This window comes from Rousettus aegyptiacus, unplaced genomic scaffold (genome assembly GCF_014176215.1).
Source record: "Rousettus aegyptiacus isolate mRouAeg1 unplaced genomic scaffold, mRouAeg1.p scaffold_m13_p_11, whole genome shotgun sequence".
In the NCBI taxonomy this organism is placed as follows: domain Eukaryota; kingdom Metazoa; phylum Chordata; class Mammalia; order Chiroptera; family Pteropodidae; genus Rousettus; species Rousettus aegyptiacus.
The window spans coordinates 73871929-73897558 of NW_023416286.1; the positions used below are offsets into that span (position 1 = coordinate 73871929).

Genomic DNA, 25630 nt, shown 5'->3' on the forward strand with positions numbered 1-25630 from the left:
TGAGACAAAAATTGGCCATATTTTATTTCATAATAAATTAAGGCCAAATAATAAAATTATTAAAATTTTTATTTAGAATAAAGTGATCTCTATAAAGAATACGCATACCATAATTGACAGGCAGTATCCATTAGGGATTGTCTTCTATGATATTTAAAAAATAATTCAACAAAATTGTTTGGCATTTGTTAGAAAATAATAGAGGTGGTAAACCTAGAGTTCTAGAATTATTGTACTTTTTACTGTGCAACACAGTTCAGAGTTTAAATCCTAGAGTTAAGTTTTTCTTCTTTCCCTGTGAGTTTGTTACAGGGAACAGGGTCTGATACTGATGCCAGTTAGAGAAACAAATAAATAAACCAACAAAAAAAACCCCAAAACTCTAAGTAAAAAGAGATTAATTTTTACACTGTTACCAAATTTACCAGCATTTCTCTTAAGGACACAACTTTATTCTTGTTTTTTGAATGATTTGAGATTTAAAAATAAGGTATTTAGGATATAGAAAAACAAAGTAAATCAACAGAATTAAATATCCTCAGATTTTCTTTTATGAAAAGGATTAAGAATTCATGTGTAAAGTAAGACTTTTTTTATGTTTCTTTATATTTCCACAGCAATAAATCTCTTTTTTCCAGGAAAAATTACTTTCAATAATTTAAAACATTATTTTAAACTATAAATGATGTTTCTATTCTTCCTTATGCTTTCTGCATTTTATAATGTATAAGTTTAAATAATTGCTGTCAAAGATGTTATTCATATCATTGTAAAAACTTACTAGGAAAAGAATCTTCTAAAAAAAAAAAAGAGCAACATTGGTAAGTTAGGGATGTAGATAAAACATGGCTGTGCAATTCCACAGGCTGCAGGAAAGAACATGGACTTTAATGTTTGTTAGGCCAAAGGTATTATGATAACTTCCAACAACCAAACATGCTGTCCTTAAATTTTTAGAAGAGTTTATATCTTTAAAATAGTGAGTCTTTGAACTACCTACCGATAATTGTTTTTTCCTTCTGGAACTTGTTTCCTGTAATTATTTGTGCTTTCCTATTTTGTTTTTTCCTACTGAAGTATCCTTTTGCGTGTAAAAACAAACACTTTTTGTCCTAAAATTGTTTTAAAAGCTTTAGAGACAAACGTATACTGCATAGACTTGGAGGAATTCGATTTGCGAAAGGTGAAACCAGGTCACAGTTTAAATAGTGAACTGCATGCTCCTTTTTTTTCCATATAAGATCCAGTCCTGAGCCTTTAAAGGAAGAGTAAATTGATAGCGAGAACCTGTTAATATGCTTTTTCACAGCGAATGAAGATTTTGCCAAAATATAAATTAAGACAAATTTGCTGTATTTTCTGTACTCAGCATTCTTCCATCAGTTCGGCGCATGCACAAGGAGAGTTATTCTTCTTCCAGCCTTCCAAGTCTTCACACTTCCTTCTCTGCCCCTTCCTTCACTGCCCCCTCTTTCCTGAAAAGCTTTTACCAGAATTCAGGTAGACTGTCCCCACAGTATGAAAATGAAATCAGGTGAGATCAGTGTCCTTTGTTTGCAAAGCAAAATTTTCTGCAGTGATATGTTGATATGTTACTAATGAGTGGCGGATTAATTTTGGAGTGGCATTTATGCATCCTTATATTGTGCTTGTTTTTAATACGTTTCTAATATATTGGCTTCAATTCCAAATATTTTTATTAAGAAACCTTTTAAAACCAACGTTTCAGAACTTCTAAAACTAGCTTTTTGATTACATGATTGTCTTGTTTTTTAAATTATTATTATTTTTATACTATTCGTACGTTTCTTTGCCTTGGGCCAAAGAGTCTAAGCTTTGTTTTGTTTGGAACAACACCTGGTCCAGTGCTAACACATGCTAAGCAAACTTCCTCTGATTATGCCTTTTTTTACTTAGCTTCTCCAGAACTAGCTTATGGAACCCGAAAGCCACTGATTTAAACATCTGTACTAAAGTGATAGATATCATATATCTCTATTGTTATGTACATAGAATATTTCTTAGGCATTTCTTTGATTTTTCAATGACAGATTTGCTTTTCTGACTCTCATTGCAAATCACATAATGGGTATGGGATCATGTTAATAGCAACTCTTTCAGATAGCATGAAAAAGCTCTTTAATCTTGTAGATATTAGAGTTTGAGTTGTTTTGGTCCCCTGTATTAAAAATATATAGCCTGTTAAATCTTGTGCCCTAGTATTGAAAATGTATAGCCTGTTAAGTCTTTTAGCTACACAATATTAGATGTTGTGAGTTTAGAGAATTTCCTTTTTTAAAAAATTGAAGTTGTGAACTCTTGCCAATCATTCAGATTCTTAGTTGGGTGTTCCGTCCTTTGGGAAGCAGTGGGTTAAGCTGGGAATTCTTCTAAAAGGATGTTGTAGGCTTAGATGTTTGTGAGATTCATTCCTGTTTTCATGTGTGGCTTTACTCATTCATTTTTATTGCTGTATAGGATTCCATTTAATATACCACAGTTTGCCCACTCTCTTGCTGATGGATATTTGGGTTGTTTAGTAATTGGTAATTCTTGCAGTCCCGGAGAGGAATACATTCTATCAACCAGCCTGTGTGCCACTCAAATCTCCTTGGGTATTCTTTTGATCTCCCTTCCTTTGGCCTTAGGAAATCCCCAGAGTTAACATATAACTAGGTAACCCTCCGTAACTAGTTAAATTATACTATTCCTTGAATTATTTTTGAATCTTTTTTGTCCACATGTGACAATTTATTTTTCATTCCAAGAAAGATCATTAATACCGGAATAGTAAAATTTTGGGTCTGAACGTTCTTCTGAATTAGTATTGTCATGTTCAAATATTGTATTTCCAGTGAATAAAGTTGATGAAGAATTGACTTTAAAGGTTTTTTGGAGGGGACCATGTTACAGGAGAAAATTTAAAGAAAGTTAGCTACAAAAAAAATAGTTTAATATATATAGAATATGCAATGAATTTAGAGAACCAAGAATACACACACTCAAAAATATCAGTTTGCCTTATCTCTGTAGTACTACCAATTAATAAGAATATAACACTTTCGGTGAACCTTATTTGCAGTTTCTTATTGTAAAAGTGAGCATCTGGAGAATCGCACTTTCCTTCTGAGAGTAAAACCAGGCCTGAAAGTGACTATTAGAAATAGCCATTAAGAAGGTCAAAGATTTGCTGTGAATAGGATGTAGAGCGCAAAAGCAATGACTTCTTAAAGATTACCGATAGTGTTTATATAGATTATACGTTCACCTTAGCAGTTTCTGCTTAGATATATGTGTTCTTGCTCATAATTTCCCTTAGCCCTTGATATCATTCTGATAGAAGGATGTTAAAGTCCAGAGGGCAAATATATGTTCATTTTGCATTGAAAAATTCCACCTTTCTCTTGTTATCTTATTTGAGGTGCTATAGTTAAAAATGAGAACTTTTAAATTTGTAGAATAATTAAAAATCTTGCTATTTAAAAAATACTTTGTAATGTTTTCTTGCCTTTGAGAAATTCTAAAAATCAAAAAACACTTTTTTTCCTGTACTTTTTGTATGCTTTTTTATAATTTGACAGCATAAACTCAATAGGCCAAAAAGACACTTATTTTTTTTCATTAAAAGATAACATAACCGTAAAGCTCAGTGGGTCATCGGTGTGAACACCCCATGTTACTGCCACCCAGTCAACCAGTGCGATGCTCTGTGCACTCCCGCAGCTCCTCGCATGTCCCCACCCAGGGAACACCCCCTAGCCTGACATGAAATACCATAGCTTTGTTTTGCCTGGAACTTTACTTAAAAAGAAGGATACAGTGTGAATTCTTTTATATCTGGCTTCACTCACTGAACATTAGATTGTAAGATTCATTCCTCTGTTTCTATGCATTTCTGCTTATTCATTTATATTGCCAAATATATACGTTTATATTGTATTCCATTTAATATGTCATAATTTATCCATTTTTTTTTTTGCTGGTGGACCTGTGGGCTATTACTAGATTTTTGGCTTTTAAAGAGTAGTGCCTTGGATATTGTACATATTTTAGTTGTACATTCTATGCATTATTGGTGACTATCTACACAGTAGTAAAATTATTGGACAAAATTTACTCTTAATAGGTTTAACTTCAACTAGTAGGTCACTTAGACATAAATTTACTAGTTAAAATCTTGCATAGAACATTTTTTTAAATTTGTATTTTGAAATAATTTTAAATTTATAGAAAAGTTGCAAAAATATTATGGAGAACTTTTGCTCTTTATCCAGATTCATTAGTCTTTAACTTTTGCCTGGTCATTTTATCATTCTTTGTCCATTTACATATGTATAAATACGTATATACAGAGATCCATTTATATATTTTATTCTAAAGCCATTTGTAACTAAGTTAAATACATCATGTCCCTTTACTCAGAATACTTCAGTATGTATTTCATAAGAATGAAGCTATTGAAGAACATGGTTTTAATCCAGTGATTTCTGACCTTTACATATCTCATTATCACTACTTTCAGAGAGGACATCATGTATACATAATTATCATATCTGGAACTACACAGAATATTGAAGAGAGTGTGTTCATAATGCTATGAATTATAATTATCTTTTCATTTGGATACCTCTTATCTTACTAGTTGTATAGAGTGGGTTGCTAAATACGTATAGTCAAGTAAGGTATAGCATGTAGACTAACAAATACTACTTTTTAGAAGGCATATTAACTTGAAATTTGAAATTCAGGTTAGGTATCCTTCTCTAGGACCATTATTCTGAATATTAAAAACATGTTGGGTTACTTGTTCTTAAGCAGACTGAGAAAAAGGACCCAAGGTATTTTTAATATGGTTTATTGAAAAGCAGGTTAATTTGCCTAGCATTGAAATGATAAAGAAAAGGGAATAAATGTTTTGTTTTACTGCACCTGGAATTAATTTTTAAAAATTTAATGTTATTTCATTGTTTAGTAGCTAAACTATAATTGTCTGTGATGACATAGTGTATTTATATAACATCCATTTATCAAATATAGTCATCTTTGTCACTCTTTATAATTGCTTCCTAGCTTTCAAGCCTCTAATTAAAAATTATTTATGTTGAAGTTCATCAGTCAAAAGTAAAATGATAGTCATTTCTATTCACCTTTAAACTTTTTTTTTTCAATGCAAAAGTAAGATTTTTGCTGATGAAATAGTTTGTGTTACAGTTTTGGTTCTCTGTAGTTCTCTCATATTCACTGATAAAAATAATATGTAATCACTCATTATAATTCATTATCAAAATAAAATAGCCTTATCTACTCTATGCTGTGTTGATGACTTATGGGAATGCCTTTTATTCTAATTTCTGATTTTAGACATCTCTTTCTCTTTCTGTGCTAATGTCGTTCTTTGTTTTCATGTTGTACTAGACAGGACACTGCTTCAGAATCAAGGTGATTAGTGGTCTAAATATTTTCACTTAAAAATTCATAAATTCTTCCAACTGAGTATAATCATTGGTTTAAAAAGCAGTTCTGGCTGTCTCCTGAATGCATGGCATCATTCCGGTGCTAGGAGGGTTATATAGTAGAAAAAAATGTGATGACTGGTATAATCTAAGACCATAAATGATGGTAAAAAATAGAGATTGCAAACAGGAATCCTGTTTCTACTCTATTCCGCGTCGACATTTCCTTAGAACTAACTGTGCTGTGTCCTTCAATCGAGGCCTACTTTTAATTTTGAATTAAAAGAAGTGAATTTGCTAGTTTTGAGGTATACATCTACAAATAAGGAGTTTATTCTAAATTCTAAAAGATGCAGAAATGAGAATCCTAAAAAAATCATACTCATAAAAATCACATATGGTGTTCTCCTGAAGAGGGTTACTAATCTACTTCTTCTCATCGTCATTCTGGTCACATTGGTTGCTTTGAGACACTGCTAAAGCCTTCCAGACCTCCCACTGGTCTGGGCACAGGAAAACACCTACTTCCTTATTATGGAAGTCTGACCACAACTGTGATGACACCTCTTCCTCTTGACCTGCATGCTGTTTGTAGTAAACATCCAGAATCACTGCTGAACAGGTTAACTGAAAACAGTTTGCTTTGTTCTAGTTTCCATGCTTTGCTTATAGCATGAGCTCAACAGAAAACAGACATGCCCATCTTCCTACTCCAGGCCACTGACATTAACAGTTTTTTCCATTGGTAGTAAAAACAGCATTATAGATTGTACTAGAATGAGATGTACAAGGAGAAAAAAGTTATCTGAAAATATTTTGGCCACATTGAAAAGATAAAAAGTGACTTTTTTGATACTTGTAATTGACCTATACCGTTTAGATAATACTTCTTACCTATTTTTTAAAAGCCTAATGGAAACATTAGTTTTACTTAGTGTCCTTTTAGGTTCTACATAAGCATAGAATTAGGTCTGTTTATTACCTTAGGTATCATCTGGCTTATAATTTTCTTATTTTGCATATGGTTAGATTGATCCATAGGGAGCTTTAATATCTTGCTTGCTATCATTTTCTTAATTTTGGGTTATAAGGATGTGAATAAGAAAATGAGCTGCTCAGAGATATTTTAATTCCAATGTAAAGAACTTAATTTAAAAAGGAATTGCATTCAGTGTTGAGTTTAGGAAATCAAATTGTTTGTTCTCATCATTTTTTTTTGTTTGTTTTACACTGATTAATCTATTACTTTTGGCTCATAGCTCAGATGTTGTATATTGATTTCCATTAGAACAGTTCAATGTTAATTTTATTTAATTAGTAAAGATTTTCCATAGGATGATATATGATTACCCAGTTGAAAGCAGGAGTTAGATAAACTATTAATGTATCTGATGCAATTATGGGTTAGATTTTACTATGGATCCTGTGGGGAAAAACTAAAGTTTCTTCACTGTGCTGTTCCATGCGGCTTTTCTCAGGGTGTTTACAAAGAGAAACCTTTTTCAGATTTCTGTTAAATAGTTACTATTATATTAATCAAGTTCTGTTTCAGTCTTGAGTTGTAATGCATTGTGATTTAGCTATAGATTTAATCAGTTATCTTTTTTTTTTTTTTTTTTTTGGATTTTGTGATGCTAGTAGTTTCAAACGGGTGCTAGTCTCTGTGAGTGGTCACTCAGCTACCATCATTTGGTGCACTAAATTAATTCCAGTGAAATGTTATTAAAGCAGGCAAGCATGCATTGAAATTTTGTGTTAATGTAAGACTTATAATGTTAATTTAATAGTTGCTGTGGTAAACGCTATAACTTCTTCGTCAGGGATATATTAAAAAGTCATCTTAAATCTCTGTGTATATGGCAGGGGTGGAGATTCAGATCTATAGCTTTTGATCAATGCTGCACATAGAAGGACTTGGAAATGCCTCCCAAACCACATGGTGATACATGTAATCTATTTCCCTCCCTTATAAGCCCTCGTTTGTGTCTACAGATTGTGATTCTTGACGAATTTGGACTGGTAATCGGTAGTATATATAGAATATACTGATTCAAAAATAGGCGGGAGTTCTCCACATTGTATTTCCTTCCTAGTTATTCATTTTTAATTTAATTAATTTTCAAAAGAAGTAATGATGGCACAGAATACTTTTCTGAATATGCCTCTTGGGAAACAGTTTTATAACATATATGCTGATATTCCAAAGTACAAAACAAGGCGAAAAAAGATTATATATATAAAAAGAAATTGGTTCTAATTTGGTTTGTTATTTAAAAAAATGTAAAGATAATTAATAGGCCAATATGTATATTTTCTACTATATTAATGTTTTAAAATAAAACATATTTAAAAATGAAATTTAAATTCTATTTGAAAATGAAAAAGTCTTTAATTTTGGATGCAACGATTTCAAAAGCAAAGAAAATGAAGTGATACATTTACATAAATGAACACGTAAGAACACTGTAAAGTTATTTCCCTGCTGATATAAATGACATCATTTCATTTAAAAAGGGAAAGAGAAGTACTGACCAAGAGATAATGCTAATTAGAGACTGATTTTTTTCACCAGAAATAAGAGGATTCTGGGAGTCCTGACGGCTTTGTTTTTGAGGTTCAGTGTCTTAGCTGATGCAAGGAGTGTTGATGTTGGCCCGATAAACTTCAGTGCTAAGTGTCCGAATCCTCGACTGCCTGAGTTCGAATCCTGGCTCCTTCACTTATTATCTTGGGACTGTAGTAAAGTTACTTAGTTTCTTTTTATCTCAGTTTCTCACTAAAAAATGGAATAGTATAACACCTTCCCCATAAATTTGCTGTGAAGATGAAATGGATGCATACCTGTAAAATGCTCAGAACAGTGCCTGGCGCATAGTGTATGCTTTTTGTATTAGCTTTATTATTACTGTAGTAAATCCCACATGTTGTTTTATTTTTATTCTCACTCAAAAAAGTGGACATTATGCTTGCCTGCCTGCTAAGTTTAGTTAAAAGAAAAGTTAAAGTGAAACTAATATTTTTAAAAAGGTGTAATAACAAAAAACGCCTTTTTCCCTCAGCCCAGTATAGTTTCCAAGGGGGGATACAAGAATTTTGATGCACAAAATTGTACCACGTGGTTTTGATTCTGGCAATTACCACCTTAGGAATGCCAGATTGCTGACTAAATGTAAATCAGAAATTAAGCTGCTATATGTTGTATATATGCACTGACTGTTGAAAACTTTATCTGGATTCTAACTTCTGAATACATATCTTCTATTATTAAATAAAGCAAAGCAGCTTTGCATTATCTCAGCCACCAAACTGCTTTTTTAGGATGTCAATTTTCAGTACAAGATAAAGAGTCAATGGTCTGTTATGTAAGTTCTTCCTTTCGGTATGTTATTATCTTATATTTTGACTGCTTAATTTTTGACTTATTACATGCCATTAAATTCCAGACATAGGAAGAAAACGTGTCGCTTGGCATTTTATTTGGATTACAGAATTTAAAAATTTATACATTAGGAAATTTTAAAATATGTAAATGTAGGGGTACTTTATGCACTTGTGTTATAGCACATTCCCCCAGAAACAATAATGAAACTGAGATCGGTACCTCTCAGTCTTAGCTGTAGTACTCCCTAAACACTTGATATGTCATTAACAGTGAATTAGAAGGTGATTTTTAAAAGTTGTTTTAATTCTAGCATTAAAATATAAAAGTTTTGGAATCCTTTGGTTTGATTTACTCTAGTTTTCTTTATTAGAGCTACTAAAAGGTTAAGAATATTTGTTGAACTCTTACCTTGTGAGGCATTGAAATAGGTGCTTTTACATAAGTATTTTATTTAGCTTTCTAGGTTGAATTATAAATGAGATATCCTTATATTGGACAGGAATGACACGTATCTGGAAAAAAGATGCCTTGTGTTGTTTATTAACACTGTTGTTATTGTCAATAGCTACCAGTGCCATCAACAGCTCAGTCTATACTTTTGGGAAACAGCTATTAGAATTTTAAAGTTGAAATTCATGACTAACCAACAGAGGGTTTTAAGAAGGTCTATTTTGTATTTATTTCTGTTATGTCAGCCTAGCCGAATTATTTTTTGTCCATTTTACTTAACCTTCTGAGTTAATGTTTCATATGGTTTTACATTACTAACTTATTCAATAGATATTTATTTGTTCAGTGCTCACTGTTATTTGCCACTTACTACAGTAACAGCTAGAAATACACCCATGAGCTGGGCATTTAGCAAATAATTGACAGTGAGATAGTGTTAGTAAAGTGAAAGTGTTTATTAGACTATGACTATAATTTAAAGAATATTTGAATCACAGTTTCTAAAAGAAAAATACTAGAGTTAATACTTTCCAAAGTGGAAGTAAAGATAAACATTTTTATGCTATATTGTAGGGAGTTTTGAACCATAGATATATATATTAGGGTTATAATTTTATACAGGATACTCAACCAGAGGGATTTGACTACATTAAGATTATATATATATATATATATATATATATATATATATATATATATAAAAATATCTATCAGCAACTCTTTGATTTACCATAATACATCATGACAGTTTTTCTTAACCTTAATTTAGCTAAGTAATTTTTCCACAATGATTGATGAAGATTAGAAATAACCGAATTACCTGATATATGAGTACATAAAATAAATAAAAATATGACAGGTGGGTGCCGAATTGCAATTCTGACTATGGGTTGCCGCAGTACTGCTGGGTTCCTCTGAATGTCTGAGTGGGGTTGTGACATTTCAAGCTGTTTCATTTCTGACTGAAGTACTGACACTTCTTGACTTCATCGAAAGCCCTGTGCCTTCATTTCTTAGTATCATCACCACCTGTAAATATTGGGATCTTCATCACTCTCTGCAAAGCTCAGAGACTTGGAAACTGAAAAAAATAAAATATCCCCACCACTAACAGTAATAATTATTGCTAACATAATTGGCCTCAAAAGTAAGTTTGAGTCATAATGATCTTTTACTGGAGATAGGCCTTAGAGTAGTCTTTCCTAGAAAATGAGCAGACCAGCATTTCCACAACGTGCTAACTTGGAAAGACGTGACACCCCCAATGCCTTCAAAAGTTGAGAAAGGTGATTGTGGGGTTGAACAAGTTAGGGGATTTTTACCATGATCCAAATATTGGTAGCTAACAATTCAGAGACAAATCTTAAACAGGCAATTAGAAGCTATCTTTATCAGCCTATTCTAGTAAGAACTATAAGGAAAGCTCTTTATGAGACTTTTATGTAATATTTACATTGTTTGGAACATGCTATTAATTTGAGTTTTTAAGCAAAGCATGAGTTTATTGCTTAAGCAACCTTTGCTTCTTTGTACACATACTTCTCCTCAGAATAGAACTTAAAATGGTGGGCTTCAATGGAATGAGTAGAAACAGGTGAGCTTCTCGTGACTGGGCTGTGGCCTCTATTGCATTTTTTCCAGGATTTGGTGGCCTGGGTGACCAGTGTACCTAGCGATGCATTGCTCCATGTTGCCTGTGGCTTGTGCTTGCTTGTGGTGGTACTTGTGAATGGCTTGTGTTACCATATCATAGTGAAGAACCATGTTATAGAGTTCTATTTACAAGTTATATATTTATTTGCTTTCTTCAGTGATGGAGAGGGGAGAAAAAGGACCTCATCTACCTGCAGCAATGAGTCCCTAAACATCGGAGGAACCCCTGTCACCTCTCGCCGAATCTCCTGGCGGCAGCGCATCTTTCTCAGGGTTGCTTCTCCCATGAACAAATCTCCCTCAGCAATGCAGCAGCAGGGTCTGTATGGTACTCACTGAAGAATTACTCCTTACTAGAATCATACATTAGGGTATGGAATGCGGTGGCTTGTGTACAAAAAAGATTTAAGTATTACAATGGAGAAATAACTTCTCTTTCTATATCTGATACAGTGGTTAACTTCTCAGATATCGTTAGAACATATTAGACGTTCAGTATTTGCTTATTTAATGAATGAATGAATGAGTGAGTGAATTTCCAAAACCAGGAACTATGTTAGTACTAGACAAATCATAGATCTTTTTATTATTAGAAAAGTAACATACTTTTTCAAGAGTCACACATAAAACAAAGTGACATAAAAATGTTGAACAATAAAGTGGATATAGATACACTAGGTAAATATTAAGCAAGAGAGAGCATGGTTATTTTCTTTGAATATTAGACTTATTAGAAATTGAAGCAAAAACATCCATAGGGCAAAGTTAATGTAACAGTAAACAAAAATATGTAACAATAATGAGAACACATAATTATATAGCCTTGAGAACTAAATAACAACAGGATTTGAGGCAGAAATAAATCCGTAGCTCTTGTGGGAGATTTTACCATATTCCTTCCTGAAAATTAAATACAGAGAAATTACATACAGGTAATATATGAGAAATACAATGAAACAAGGTTGATCTAATATTTATACAGAAACCTATAGAGAAAATACATTCATTTTTAGCACACATGGAAGTCATAAAAATTAATTATGTACTTGGCTACAACAAATTTTTAAATAAATATCAATCATGATCATTTGTACTGTATTCTTTGATCACAGTGCAACAAAAAAAAATTAGAGGACAAGTAAAATATTTTAAGTGTTTGGAAACTGAAATCTCTGCTAAAAACTAGACGAAAGAAAATATGTTTAGAGCCCTACATATCAAAATTGAGTGGTATTTGGAGGGCATTTCTAAAATCAAGTAAGCCAGAACTTAATGTGCTAATTATTCAACTTAGGAAGCTAGAAAAAGAGCCGTAGAGTAATAAAAAAATATTATTTATTAAATAAGGGTAAGAGTAGAGTTCAATTAATGAATTTTAAAAAACAACAACAAGAAAGCAGCTGACATTACTAAAGATAAAATTAACTCTGCCTGGGTTGGTTAGAGTAAATGTCTCAGAAAAGTTAGATATTCATTTAAACTCACTGCTCTTTCAGAAAGAGGAACTAGTCAAGCTCTAGAGTCATTGGAGAGAATTTTGTAGGTCAGAGAATCATGAGAAATTAAGCATGATGAGAGCAGAGGATGGGAGATTGAGACAAGAGACAGGAAAATTACATGAGACCAGTCTGAAAGGAGCTATATGCTATTCCCAGTATTTGGACTTCATCCTTTGAGATACAAACAACCATTGAAATGTTTTAAGAGACATGATCATGTTTGCTAATAGGAAAATAATTGGCAACAGGGCAAAAGATGGCCTGGAACGGGGGGAGAGAATGAGCTCCAGGAATTGGGTAAGAGTGTTGCGGGTGGAGTGATCAGAAGTGCTGAGCCAAGATGAACCCAGAGTTGCTCAGCTGCTTTTCCCTTGACGGATTCTGACATTAGATGCAGACCTTAGGAGATTCCAAACACCTACGCATGAAATCTTTTTGTTTCACATAATCAGAGAATACACAGGGGTGAATTGAAGAAGTGTTAGACGCTGGGGAAAGGCCAGTTCATTTCGGAGCACCTCTCTTATAGGTCATTTCGTATTGGAAAGAAGAAGTGGTGAAACTGCATATGCTTTCATTTCGCTGCGAGGGGGGAAACCTGGAAGGGGAATTCAGTCTAGTGAGTTTACTTAAACTGTTAGTTCCAGAAACTTAGTTACTGAGAAAGTAAGTGGCTTTGTGGAGAGCTTTAAAGGTGGACTGTAGGATCAGAGTGCGTCGATTCTAGAGACAACTTCTGTAGTCCGGGTTACTGCTGTGGCATGCCTCTCACTGTTTTCTTCTCCACAGATGGACTGGACAGGAATGAGCTCCTGCCGCTGTCGCCTCTTACTCCGACCATGGAGGAAGAGCCGCTGGTTATATTCATGTCTGGCGGCGATGACCCAGAAAAAGTTCGAGAAAGAAAAAAATCGGAAGAACTGAGGACCTTGTGGAGAAAAGCTATACATCAACAAATTTTGTTGCTTCGAATGGAAAAAGAAAACCAGAAACTTGAAGGTTAGCTATTCAAACAGGGCTACATGATACGATACTGTTATTTAAAGGTATAAGTTATGACTATCCCTCTGCCCCCCACAAATTCACACTCATCCTTGGACTACATATGCACTTTTACTAGGCTAGCTACCAATTGTAATTATTTCTGTTTTGTGAGATAGTTAAGACATGGGAAAGTCCAGCTTAAGTTCTTTGCATTTTGGTTTAATAGATTTAAAATGTCAGGTACTTAGAGTGTATTTGGATAATATAGAATGTAGATAATAAACCATATGTATTTGATCACTGATGTATTTATATGACTGAATTGTCATTGTTCATTACTTTTAAAACTCTTAAATATGAAAAAGTAAATTCTCTTGTTTTTGAATATTATTTTCAACTTTCAGGCTAATCGTATTCATCATAGCAAAGATATGACTATTTCAAATAAATTATATCCAATTCAACTATCTAATCACATGGTATCAAATTGGAGTTCCTATGTTTTGTTACTGCTTTATAAATTTCTATTTAAAAAATCATATTCAAATCATTAAATTTATAATTACATAATTTTAATAGCTCTTTTGCTATTTGTGGTGCTTTATTGCTAAGTTTATAAATACCAAATACTTTGGAATATGTTTTTTAGACTTTAGAATATTGATGTTATTTGCCCCAGTACTTATGTGAACACAAGGAGATACACAAATAGTACCAAAATTTATTAATGATATTATCTTGGGCAAATCCTTTAACAAATGATTTTTACATTTACAAAATAAAAGATTTAGCTTAAGTGGGCCCTTTAACTTTTAAAATTCTTAGAAAATGTATAATCTGGATTTGTCTCTGACTTGCTTTTATTGTGTTTTCTTCCAAAAAGCTTTTTTAAGGTATTCACATTTCTGTGTTCATCATCTATCTTAAGATTCCTCTTATTATACCTATTATTCAATTCAGTTTTTAATTTTACTGATATATATTTAGTTTACAAGGGCACAATTTATTTTCTTTATTGTTATTTTCTTAGAATGAAAAGTACTAAGATTTTAAATATTCTTAGAAAATAAATCTTTTTTTTTAGAATAAAAATGCTATTCATTGCTATTGACATAGCTTTCAAAAGTTCAGTGTAATAAGTGGTATGCCTACCTGAACTTCCATAGATTTTCTAAAGGAGTTGAATCTATTTGTTAAGCAGTTGGTTATATCTCGAACTAACTCATAAACAGCAAAAGAGGCTGAAAAGAGGGTAACTGTCATCCCTTTAAAATGTTTAAAGTATGAAATTATATTTCATTAACATTTGAGAGTATGTGCAAATAGAATCTTATATTAAATATCGGAAGATAGTTTTAAAAGCATAGACTATTTGCAATGGAAATGGTCTTAGAGATTATTAAGCACCATTCTTCATTCTGCACCTGAGTTAGTGACTGGTTGGGGGAGGGTAAGGAATTAATGTAAGGTGAAACAGTGACGTACTGGCAGAATGAGTACTAAGATTCGGGTTTACTTATCATGGCTCTTGGGCTTTTCCTAGTACACCACAGCATTTCTCAACTATGTGTGTTAATACGAGGAAGTGGAACGTTTTAAATACAAATGACTCTGTGTATTCAGAGGTCAATTATATTGTATAAATTGACAGGGTAAGAAAGGAGGTGACATATAGAATATATGATCAGAAACCTTTATCAGTTCTATATCTATTTTGTACTTAGGTACCAAAGATGAAAAATAGTTTAGCCCATTAAAATTCTAGCCAACGGATAATCATTTCTTGATGGTCATTTGTTCTTGCCCTAGTTAACCAGTTGAAGGCTGATATTAAGAGCTCTTACTCAGCAGTTTATCCTCAGGGCCTGTAGCTGGCACATAGTAGGTGCTTATTATTTTATTTAATTTCTAAAAATTAATTAATTTTTATGGTGACATTGGTTAATGAAATCCAATGTTTCAGCTGTACACTTTTAACAGTAAGGTGCAAATATATATATATATATTTACACTGTGTGTTCACCTCCCATAGTTAGATTTCTTTCTGTCACCACATATTTGACTCCCTTTACCCCATTTACCTCCGCCTCCCCCATCCCCTACCCTCTGGTAACCACTAGTCTATTGTCCATGTCCATGAGTCTCTGTTTGTTTGTCTTGTTCATTTATTGCTTTTAAGTTCATATCTCACATATAAGTGATATCATGTGTTTTTCAACTTATTCTGTCTGGCTTATTTCGCTTGCCATGATTATCTCGAGGTCTATCCAGGTTGTTACAAATGGCAGTATTTCATCTCTTCTTATGGCTGAGTAGTATTCCATTGTATATATGTGCCACAGCTTCTTTATCCAATCATCTATTGTAGGACACTTCAGTTGAATAAATAATGACCTAGAGAAAGTTTGAGAAGAGGAAAATCTAAGGAAATATTATGCTTTGTATATTGTGAAAAAAATCATTAGTAAAGTTATATATAGGATTATATATTAGGTTTATTATTAGGTTTGAATCTACTCCTTTAAAAATTATTTGATTATCATGGAGAAATATACAGCAAATACTGAGAAGCAAAGCTAAACTGTGTTAGAAAGCCATCTAGTGGTATCCAGGAAAAATATTTTTCCAGTGAGATTTATTTTTTGATTATGTCTGAAATTTGTACTGCCCTGCTTGACTAGCAGTCTTATAAGATATTTAAATTCTTTTGAAAAGAATTAAAACTCACTAAATAAGGAGTAATACTTGTTCTGCTATTGTTTTTGTGCTGTCGAGGACTTTGGATGCATGATAAAAATTTGTGTTGCAGAAGGTAAGATGGGTAGACACTGTGGGCTCCAATGAATACAGATTACTCTGAGAAACTCCTATTTAATGGGATATGACTGAAAGGGAAAAATGTGTTTACATGATTTTCCTTCCAATTATTCGAGAGAAAAACCAAGCCAAGGTAGTGGTTGCTTTTATAGGACTGGATATAAAAATATATATCAGGTTTTCATGGTCAGATATTTTTGTAATCAAGGTTAGCGTGAGGCACTGGTTTCTCATATATGTCGAATATAAAATATTAACATTTTAATGGTGTTTAAAATGATTCAAGGTGTCACTTCTGAAGCTATCACATTTGTCAAAAAATTGAAATTTATACTATAGCAAACATGGTTTGTTTTTTATGCTTAGCGGAGTAACCATCTCTAAGATACAGAGTAAAACCTCCTTCGGAAGTTATTTCTGATGTTTTCTTACATGAATGATTCAAAGCTGGAGAACCTTTCATGTATTCTCAATTTCAAAGAGTTTTCTTTTTGAGAAAATGTTAGTTGTTGATTCCTGAAAGTCATTTGGTATAGTTTTGCAAATACAGGAAAATGTTAAAAACACCATGTTCTAAATAACCCATTGGTCTTACATGAATGCTCTTGTTTTTCTCAGCAAGCAGAGATGAACTTCAGTCCAGAAAAGTTAAATTGGACTATGAAGAAGTTGGTGTATGTCAGAAGGAGGTTTTGATAACCTGGGATAAGAAGTTGTTAAACTACAGAGCTAAAATCAGATGTGATACAGAAGATATTCATACTTCTCTTAAAGAAGGTATTCTGGGTCATCTTGATCTTTTTTACTTAGAAAAGCTTCAGACGTTTTTTGATTCAGGAAGCTCAGGCATACTTCTATCTTTGTGCTTTGCTTATTAAAAAAAAAAAAAAAAGAGGAAAGTAATTTGTTTCTGCCAGCGGTCGATGACTCAATTGGTAAGAAATGATGCAATAGAGGGACTGTCCCTGAGGAGATAGCGGACACCTTTTCTGTAGCTGTTCCTGCCGCCTCAGCATTGTGTTGTTTACCAAGCAAGGAGCCTATGCATTAGTACAGATCTTTGATCATAAAAATGATTAGACTTCAAAAAAAATAAATAAATAAACATCAAATTTGACTCATTTCTATCATTTGGTCAGAAATATTTATATACATATAGCCATATGTATATTCACCAACATGCATGCGTTTATTTATATAGAATTATATTTTTATTAATTAGTTTCTCTTCCATCTATTTATTGTTTCAATTATTTCAGAAAAATTACTTTTATTTAGCCATTATATTACACTGCTGCACTGTCATATAAAGTGACTAAACATCTAAAGTTTAAAATTAAAATTAACATGAATTCTTTGAGTTTATTTCTATGACCCAGAACAAATATATTCAAATGAGAATCTTTATGGCCTGCATAAACTGGGTATAAAATAAAAATCCAAAAATATCCAAAGAAACCTGATAATGAATTTTGTTTTAAAACCTTATGATGAGTAAAACTGTTGCGTAGGCAAGTTTAAACTGATATTAATTTTGTAAGATGCTACATTTACAAGCCTAATATACTGGTGTTTTCCCTTGAAGATATGGAAATCCTAAAGATTTTCAATACATGCATTATTTGAGAAACAAAATAGTGGTTAAGAGAATGTGTGCGAGGTGTAGATCACCCCATTCTTTGGTATGACTTTTAATGATGTTTTAACGGTCCTCGCCTTTCCATTTCTTACAGGGTACACTTTCAACTTCTGAGCTCTATGCCCAAGGCCCTCCATAGTCCCTCCTCCTTCATCTCTCTGACCTCACCTTCTGCCTCTCTCTACCTCATATCAGGTGCTCTGGAGAGACCGACCTACTCTGGGTCCCCGTGTGTCCCAGGTCATTTCTCATGCGGAATGCTGCAGTTCTTACTACACTCCTTTTTCCTTAACTCTCTACCTGCTCCCCGTTTCCATCTTTTTTTCCTTTCATCCCTTTTTTCTCTTCTCCTCCTTTCTCTCCCCTTTACTCTGCTCCTGTCTGAGTGTTCACACATTCCTCTTCCTGCAGTGACTGTAGCCCACACTCCCAGCCTAGAGAATACTATTATCTTTCAGCTCCCAGTTCAAATAACCATTTCCTCGGAAATAGTATGTCCTTCCCGACCCCCATGATTCTTTCCCTTTAAGTGTTCCTATAATTTTTAATTTTGTATTTATGTATATATTTGTTTAATGTTTTACTCACCGCCACTACTACACACTTAGCATCTAAGATAGCATCTTGCACAAGTTATTTTTCAAATGAATAGGTGGGTGGATGAATGAGTGAATGAATGAGATGAATTTTCCTGAGAATGGATTTATTCATCTCTCACTGATGAGGTATCCTCAATGCCATGCTCTATACTGTTACATATTAGACGCTCAATAAATATTTGTTGAACTGAAGTGAATTACCTCTTTGTAAAATTGTCATTGGATGTTTAATAAAAAAGCCCACTCATGTTATCATTTAATGGGCTAATGAAAATCATCCTCTAAAAATGATATTTTACATGAGATCACTCATTCATTCACCAAATATTTAAGTAGCAAGGTATATTCTTGGATTTCATGATACAGAGATGAAAGTGTGCTCACTTTTCTCAAGGAGTTTACCATTGACATGGGGGAAACAGGCAAACACACAGTATAGAGTTAACTAATATCATATGGCAGTGTTAGATCTGAGTCAAATAGTAAGTGAAGAGGGAGTGATTACTTCTAGAGATGTTAGGGAAAGATTCGGCAGAAGAACGGCATTCAGGCTCATCCATAAAAGACAAATAGAAATACACTTGGCATTCAGGCGGGGGATCTCCATAAGGCAACAACAAGAAACTGGAGGTGTGAAAATAACCATATGCTTCTTATACTTAATGTGTAGTGGGGAATGGGAGGTAATTGGACTGAAAAAGGTAGTCTGGAGATATATTGTGGAAGATCTTATATATTACATCAGGTCAGTCTGAGTGGAACCTTTTGGATGATAATACTTTTAGCTCATGCAAACTGTGGCTTCACAGTCCAAAAAGATTAAACCTTCCTTTGACCAGCTGGAGCTCAGGAACTTATTCCAGATCCAGTCTGTCTGAACTGAGAAAGTTTAGTGAAATAAAATTACCTGCTCTGTACAGAATTGAATTCTTCATATCTTTCGGTATTAAAAACACAGTTTTAGCATATTTTGAATTGCTTGTGATAGATACCCTTTGGTTTTCAAGCATAATGGAATTAATCTTTCATTATATATGCTAGTTATTTTCTTCTGAAAGACTGAAGGATGTTCTGGAGCACTCCAGTTATGCCTTCATGTTGTATTTTATCATTTTTATTCTATTCTTTATGACCATGTAAAATTTCAATTTAATTCTCTCTTACAAAGTTATTTGTTGATGACAAATATTCAGAAGTTACAATGTGAAGATTGACATTTGTGACTAGCTTCGAACAAATTAAAAGGTGAAAATAGGCAGTAATATGTTCCGGGATTTGAGAATTTGGCCTCTGAAACCAGACTTCTGGAGTTCTAATTCTAAGCTGCTACTTTCTAGCTGTGTGAACTTGGGCAGGTTACTTAGTATTATTATTATTATTATTATTATTATTATTATTATTATTATTTTGCCTCAGCTTCACCATCTGTAAAGTGGGGATGGTAGTAATTACCTCCTTTGATTTGGTGGTTCCGAGCACCTGTACCATGCTCCACAGCGAGGCACCTCGACGAATGTTGTGCTGGGCACTCGCTCATCTTAGCTGATGCTGTTGTTGATATTGCCGTTATCATCATTGTTGTTTGATGGTTTTCTTTTGCAAGACTGCGGCAGCTACAGGATGAAACTTGTCCGAAGGTGCTTCTGTCAGTACACCGCGCTGCTTGATCACATGGTGGCCTGTGGGACGGTACCGCTGCCTATTTTCAAGCACTATGTAGATCATCAGCTTCATTCCAGAGTTCAAGACCTTGCTTTTTATCTTTGATTATAGGTGTTCCCAAAAGTCGGAGGGGAGAAATTTGGCAGTTCCTTGCCTTACAGTATCGCCTGAGGCACAGATTGCCTAATAAACAACAACCTCCTGCAACGTCCTACAAAGAACTTCTAAAGCAGCTCACTGCCCAGCAGCATGCTATTCTCGTGGATTTAGGTATGTTCGTCACATCGGTCATAACATATGGAAATGAACAATGAACTCCTTTTCTTGCGTATTTTTATTTTTTATTTTTTTTTTGGTTTTGGTGTTGATAAAGAGGAACCATTAGCCTATGCAGAGTTGCTGACTTTGTCCTTTTTTAAGGGAAAGTCGGCTTTATGTCTTTCTGATTGAAGATACCATAAATGCCTGAGTAAAAATGAAGTTTGCATCCCCAAACTTGCCCTTCGAAAAGGGAGTCATCTTATATCTTATATCATTATAGAGGTATTATTATCAGGTACACTCAGTTTCTATGGTTTGAATAACTGACTTGTTCATGGTGGACAGTTATCTCAATCAATGCTGGTTTTGAAGCAAGTTAGAATAGGATAAAAGGGATGCTAAAAAAAATGTAACTGAAGTCTACTAAGTATTGCAGGACATATTGCTGGAAATGAGCCTTTGAATATGACTTTAAAAAGCAATACAATAAGTGGTTATGTTATGGAAGTCGTGACTACATCTCTATAGGAAAAGAAAAATGAGCAATCCCAATGTGAATGGGTGATTAGTGACCTGAGGGAGAATTTCCAGAGATGGCATTATAAAGCTGTCTCTGTAAATGCTGAATTTCAAATAACTTAAGAAAGTAAAAATTGTATGATTTAAAAATTATGTTGTCTCTAGTTTTTCTTTAAATTAACATAATACATATTTTATTATTTTGAAATATCTAAATTATTGGATTAAATATTATACATTGACATTTGACTATTTCACCTATATCCCTAAAAGTTGATATATTTGAAGTGGACAGATATGTTACTTGAGTCCATTTGTGAAAACAAGAGCTTACCTTATATTTAGAGTCCTTTTTGTATTTTATGTTAGGGCATGTGAAAGTCAGTGGCCAAAACATGGTTTTGATCTCTGTCCTTTTGAGATGACAAACTGCTTTTGTTTGGAAAAAGCTCAACTCAGTTAATATTTTTGTGTCCAATAGAATTAAAGAAGAGAATTTTACAGGAAAAACGAAAACTTCAGTTCTCATGCTAATTTTACCACTGAACTGTGGTTTTAGGCAAATTTCTTTGCTTCTGAGTCTCTCAGTCCTCTCTCTTAAATGAGGACATTGAAATAGGCAATTCCTATGTAGCTCCACAAATCTGTGACTGGAAATTGATGATGAGACTAGAAATCGGGATGGTACAGTTGGGCCAGTCAAGATGTCCTAATAAAGAACAAGCAATGATGAGATCTGATTGCAGGGACTTATTTATATAACTTATTTATAGTTTTCTTTAGCAACAATTTTAACTGAGAAAGTAAAATTATAATTTTAAAAATTGCTTATTTGACTCTACTTGTCGCCATCTGTGTTTCCTCAGTGAGTTCTTGTTATTTTCTCGTGTCTTCCCTTTACTTGCTCTGCAGAATTAATTTTGTCAGTTCCTGGTTGAGGGGTGGGGGCGAAAATCACTTGTAAGCATATGTGGTAGAAAACATTTAAAAGACTGACATTCTTACAAGCTTAACTGACACTAGTAGTCATTTCACAGGGAAGCTAACATCCCCCTTTGTTTGCACAGCACAAGGAAAGTCCCTTGCCAGTACACACAGCTTTAGTGGTGGAGATGGGTTTGTTTCATGGTTTAGTACAGTGATTCAGGACTGATCATGTTTGCTTGCTGAAGCGTGTCTATGGTAATATTATGCACCGAGGTGAATTTTAAGGGGAATTTCATCGAAATCAGCTTGACCTTTAGTTTCCTTGTCCTTTTTGGAGATACTGAAAAAAGAAGAGGTCTAGATGTCTCGTGGAGGTGGTTTAAGAAACAGAGAGCAAAGAAAATTTGGAAAAGAGGTATTTCCTGAGTGAGAGACTGAATGTAAAATAAAACAACCCAGAAGTCCCTCCAGTGTTGTGTTACAAGAGAAGCAGGAATAAATTTGCTTATAGACTACTAAGGCTCTTTCTAAATAATATCATACCTCATAGAAGAACTCTGATTTCTGTTGTAGGGTGGTCTTTATGTGAACTTAGAATCTGCCTTGATTTGTAAATTTTTATAATAATTCTCCTGGGATTTTTTTTTTTTTTATGACTAGGCCTTTGATTTGTTCATGGGCCTTTTTTTTTTTCCTAGAAAGAACTGCTTTTTAGCATAAAATGTTTGCTTTCCTATCATATATGTGTAATAGGGTGGTGTTCTGCTGTCATGTAGGACTTGGGACTTGCAAATGAGAGAGAGTCTTAGTTACTTGGGTACCCTGAGAGTTCTCACTAGTTTGGAAAAGAGTATTTGTTTATTCCAGGAAATCACTGAATTGCACTGCCACAGCTGTCTACAAAGCATCACGACACGTCTCAGAAATACGTCTTTTCTTTTTCTCTGCAGGAAGGACATTTCCTACTCACCCATATTTTTCGGCACAGCTTGGGGCAGGCCAGCTGTCACTCTTTAACCTCTTGAAAGCCTACTCATTGCTGGACAAAGAAGTGGGTTACTGTCAGGGGATCAGCTTTGTGGCTGGAGTCCTGCTTCTGCATATGAGCGAAGAGCAAGCCTTTGAAATGCTGAAATTCCTCATGTATGACCTGGGCTTCCGCAAGCAGTACCGACCCGACATGATGTCGCTGCAGGTGAGGCTGTAGACCTCCGCGAAGGCGGTGTGAAGTGTGAAGCTGCTCCCAGAAGTCTTAGCTGCAACCCTCTTCTTAATTTATTTTTTTTAATTAAAATTATTGGGGTGATATTGATTAATAAAATCAAATAGGTTTCAAGTGTAGAGTTCAGTAATCTTTCATATGTATATTGCATTGTGATAGGAGCCCTCTTCTAAATTATAGCAGATTTGAGGAAATTTGAACCCAGTTGTCTTGGAACTTGCATAAATGTAGAGCCATGTTTCAGTCCATAGTTTTAGGGAGGGATTTGCAATTTTGCTAAACCTCTAAGAAATGCTTGCACATTTCTCCTCTTTAGTTCGCTTTCCTTAGCATCTAGTTTTCTAAAAAGAAGTTCAAATTTATCCATAGATATGATATCCCAAGCAACCTTACCTTGCAATTTAAAGCTTTTAGCAGTGAAAAAACATGAAAGAAGACTTTAAAGAGGAGAATGTCAGGGTTCTCTTCCTTCGAAATAAGGTAGGCATGATACCCAATTAGTCATAATATTATGTTTTAGATAAGAAATAAAATATTTTAAAATATATTTTCTCTGGTTCCCAGTGTTCAGCTTTGTCATTTAATATTTCGGTTACCAATCCACAAGCAAAAAAAGGATTGTGTTTTCTCTTGATGAATTTTATAGTAAATGGTATTTTCTTGAGAGGATGATGAGTGGAGAGAGAATGCTCCATTTTTCTTTACTCTTCAAGATAAAATTTGGCTAGGGAGATCCGGCTTTTCTCTCAATGTTGGAGTTTTGGGTGTGAGTTTAGATGAAGGGTGTTCCCCAGGATTTGTAAATCAGATATGGTGATTTGATTCCTAATTGATGACTATTTATAGGTCTGTAAACATTCCACAAGTGAAATAATAATGACTAGGAAAAGTTTTAATTTTCACTTTTTTCTAGACAGTTTACCTGTACCTGGTAAATCAGATAGGAAGCATTGATGCCCTTCTAAGGAATTAAATAGCTCGGGTTTCCAGAAATACCAGTTTGGTAGCTATCATTAGAATTTCAGAGAATGGAGAGTTCCTGTGAGTAGTTGATTTTGATCAATAAATAGAAAGATAGGTACAGCTATCACTTTAAAAATGCAGTGATTTTTCAATTTAAAAATCTCATCAATTTGATATTATAAAAATTCATATAAATTTGATTTAAACATTAATATAATATGAGTTGTGATTACCAAGAAATGTTATATCTATACTTATGAAAATGAGGATGTTTTAAAATCTTTGATTGTAAAGGGCCATGAGATGGGGGACCTTATTCCAGGAGAGTAGATCTTATTCTGTAAAGTGAGGTATAACACTTTTCCGCTTTCTAGAGCAGAAACTGGTTTTTATCCAGTCAATATAACTTTCCAACATGGAAGCAGCAGAGGACTGCGATCCCTTGATGGGATGTCTGATTCCCTGCATGGTCCGGGCTTGGGCATTGCAAGCTCTCTGTCTTAGTTACCTTGTCTGTGAAAGGAGGGAGGTGAGGTCTCTTCTATGTCTCATCATGTTTTGTGTCTGCTGTTTTCTGTGTTAAGCATAAAAGCATTATATCTTTTTATATGAAGTCTTCGGTCTCCACTTTTCTCCACCTTCTCTCTCCTACTCTTCTCATCTGTCTCTGCATCTTCCCTCTGCTAGTTCTAGCTCTTCATCTGAAGATTTGCCGTGTTATCTATAAGATAGAATGGAAGAATTATTTATTCTTAAAAAACTGCATTTTATTATTAAAGTTTCTTTTGAAGAAAGACTGAATTGTGTTTTTATTTGCCTTTTCACAAGAAATTTAATGGAAGAAATGTTCTCCACCTCTAGTTTAGAATGTAAGAGAAACAAGTAAGGTCTTTTTAAAAAAATTAACCACTGAAGTATTGCTTCTGTGTTACAATAATAACCTAACAAAAACAGAATATCTTTGATGCTACGCTTTCTTTTTATTCTGCCAATTAGACTTATCTGATTTTCGTGCTACCAAAATACTAATTCTTCTATTGATATAGCTCAGTATGTCCAGTTTCTAAATTATAAATGGCCTAAAGGAAATATATGATTTTTTTCAAAATGACTTATTAAGATAATAATCTCATTTTTTTAAACTCTCATGTTTGACTGTAGCTGAGCTTTTTATTTTATAACTATGACTTCCTGTGGCTCTTTAACTCTTTCTTTTACAGTTTGTGTGGAACCTTAGTTTCCACAGATATGTGTTATAGATAAATATTTAAAAAATAATTTTCTCTTTATATACAGTACTTTGATTTTTAGTTTTGTGCTCTAGAAACAACAGTTGCTGAATTCACAGTATAGCTGAATATTTTAATGTATTTTTATGGAGCTGACTGAGGGTGCTATTTTGATAATATCATCTAGTGAAAGAAGTTCTGTTCAATTTTATACAATATTGTATATATTTCACACTGTAATGTTAAGCTGATATAACTGATCAAGGAACCACTGCTCAATCTGTTTATGTGTGGATAAAAATATAAATTAAAGCACAATTCATGAATTTGTTTATTATTTGCTACTGCTTAATTTTTAGCTACACAGACAT

At 33.6% G+C, this 25630-nt stretch overlaps 1 protein-coding gene across 3 annotated transcripts in view; it reads left to right on the forward strand.

Annotated features, from left to right (window-relative positions):
* Positions 1-25630, forward strand: part of TBC1D4 (TBC1 domain family member 4) — a 156956-nt gene that overhangs the window by 120775 nt on the left and 10551 nt on the right. For 2 of the 3 annotated variants that reach the window (XM_016149361.2, XM_016149363.2), the window contains exons 11-16: positions 1370-1534; positions 11097-11257; positions 13227-13436; positions 16857-17015; positions 20250-20408; positions 22796-23040. In XM_016149361.2, the coding sequence (XP_016004847.1) occupies positions 1370-1534; positions 11097-11257; positions 13227-13436; positions 16857-17015; positions 20250-20408; positions 22796-23040 (1099 nt within the window). The remainder of the gene's footprint in view (positions 1-1369; positions 1535-11096; positions 11258-13226; positions 13437-16856; positions 17016-20249; positions 20409-22795; positions 23041-25630) is intronic. The other variant, XM_016149362.2, reaches the window with a different exon arrangement.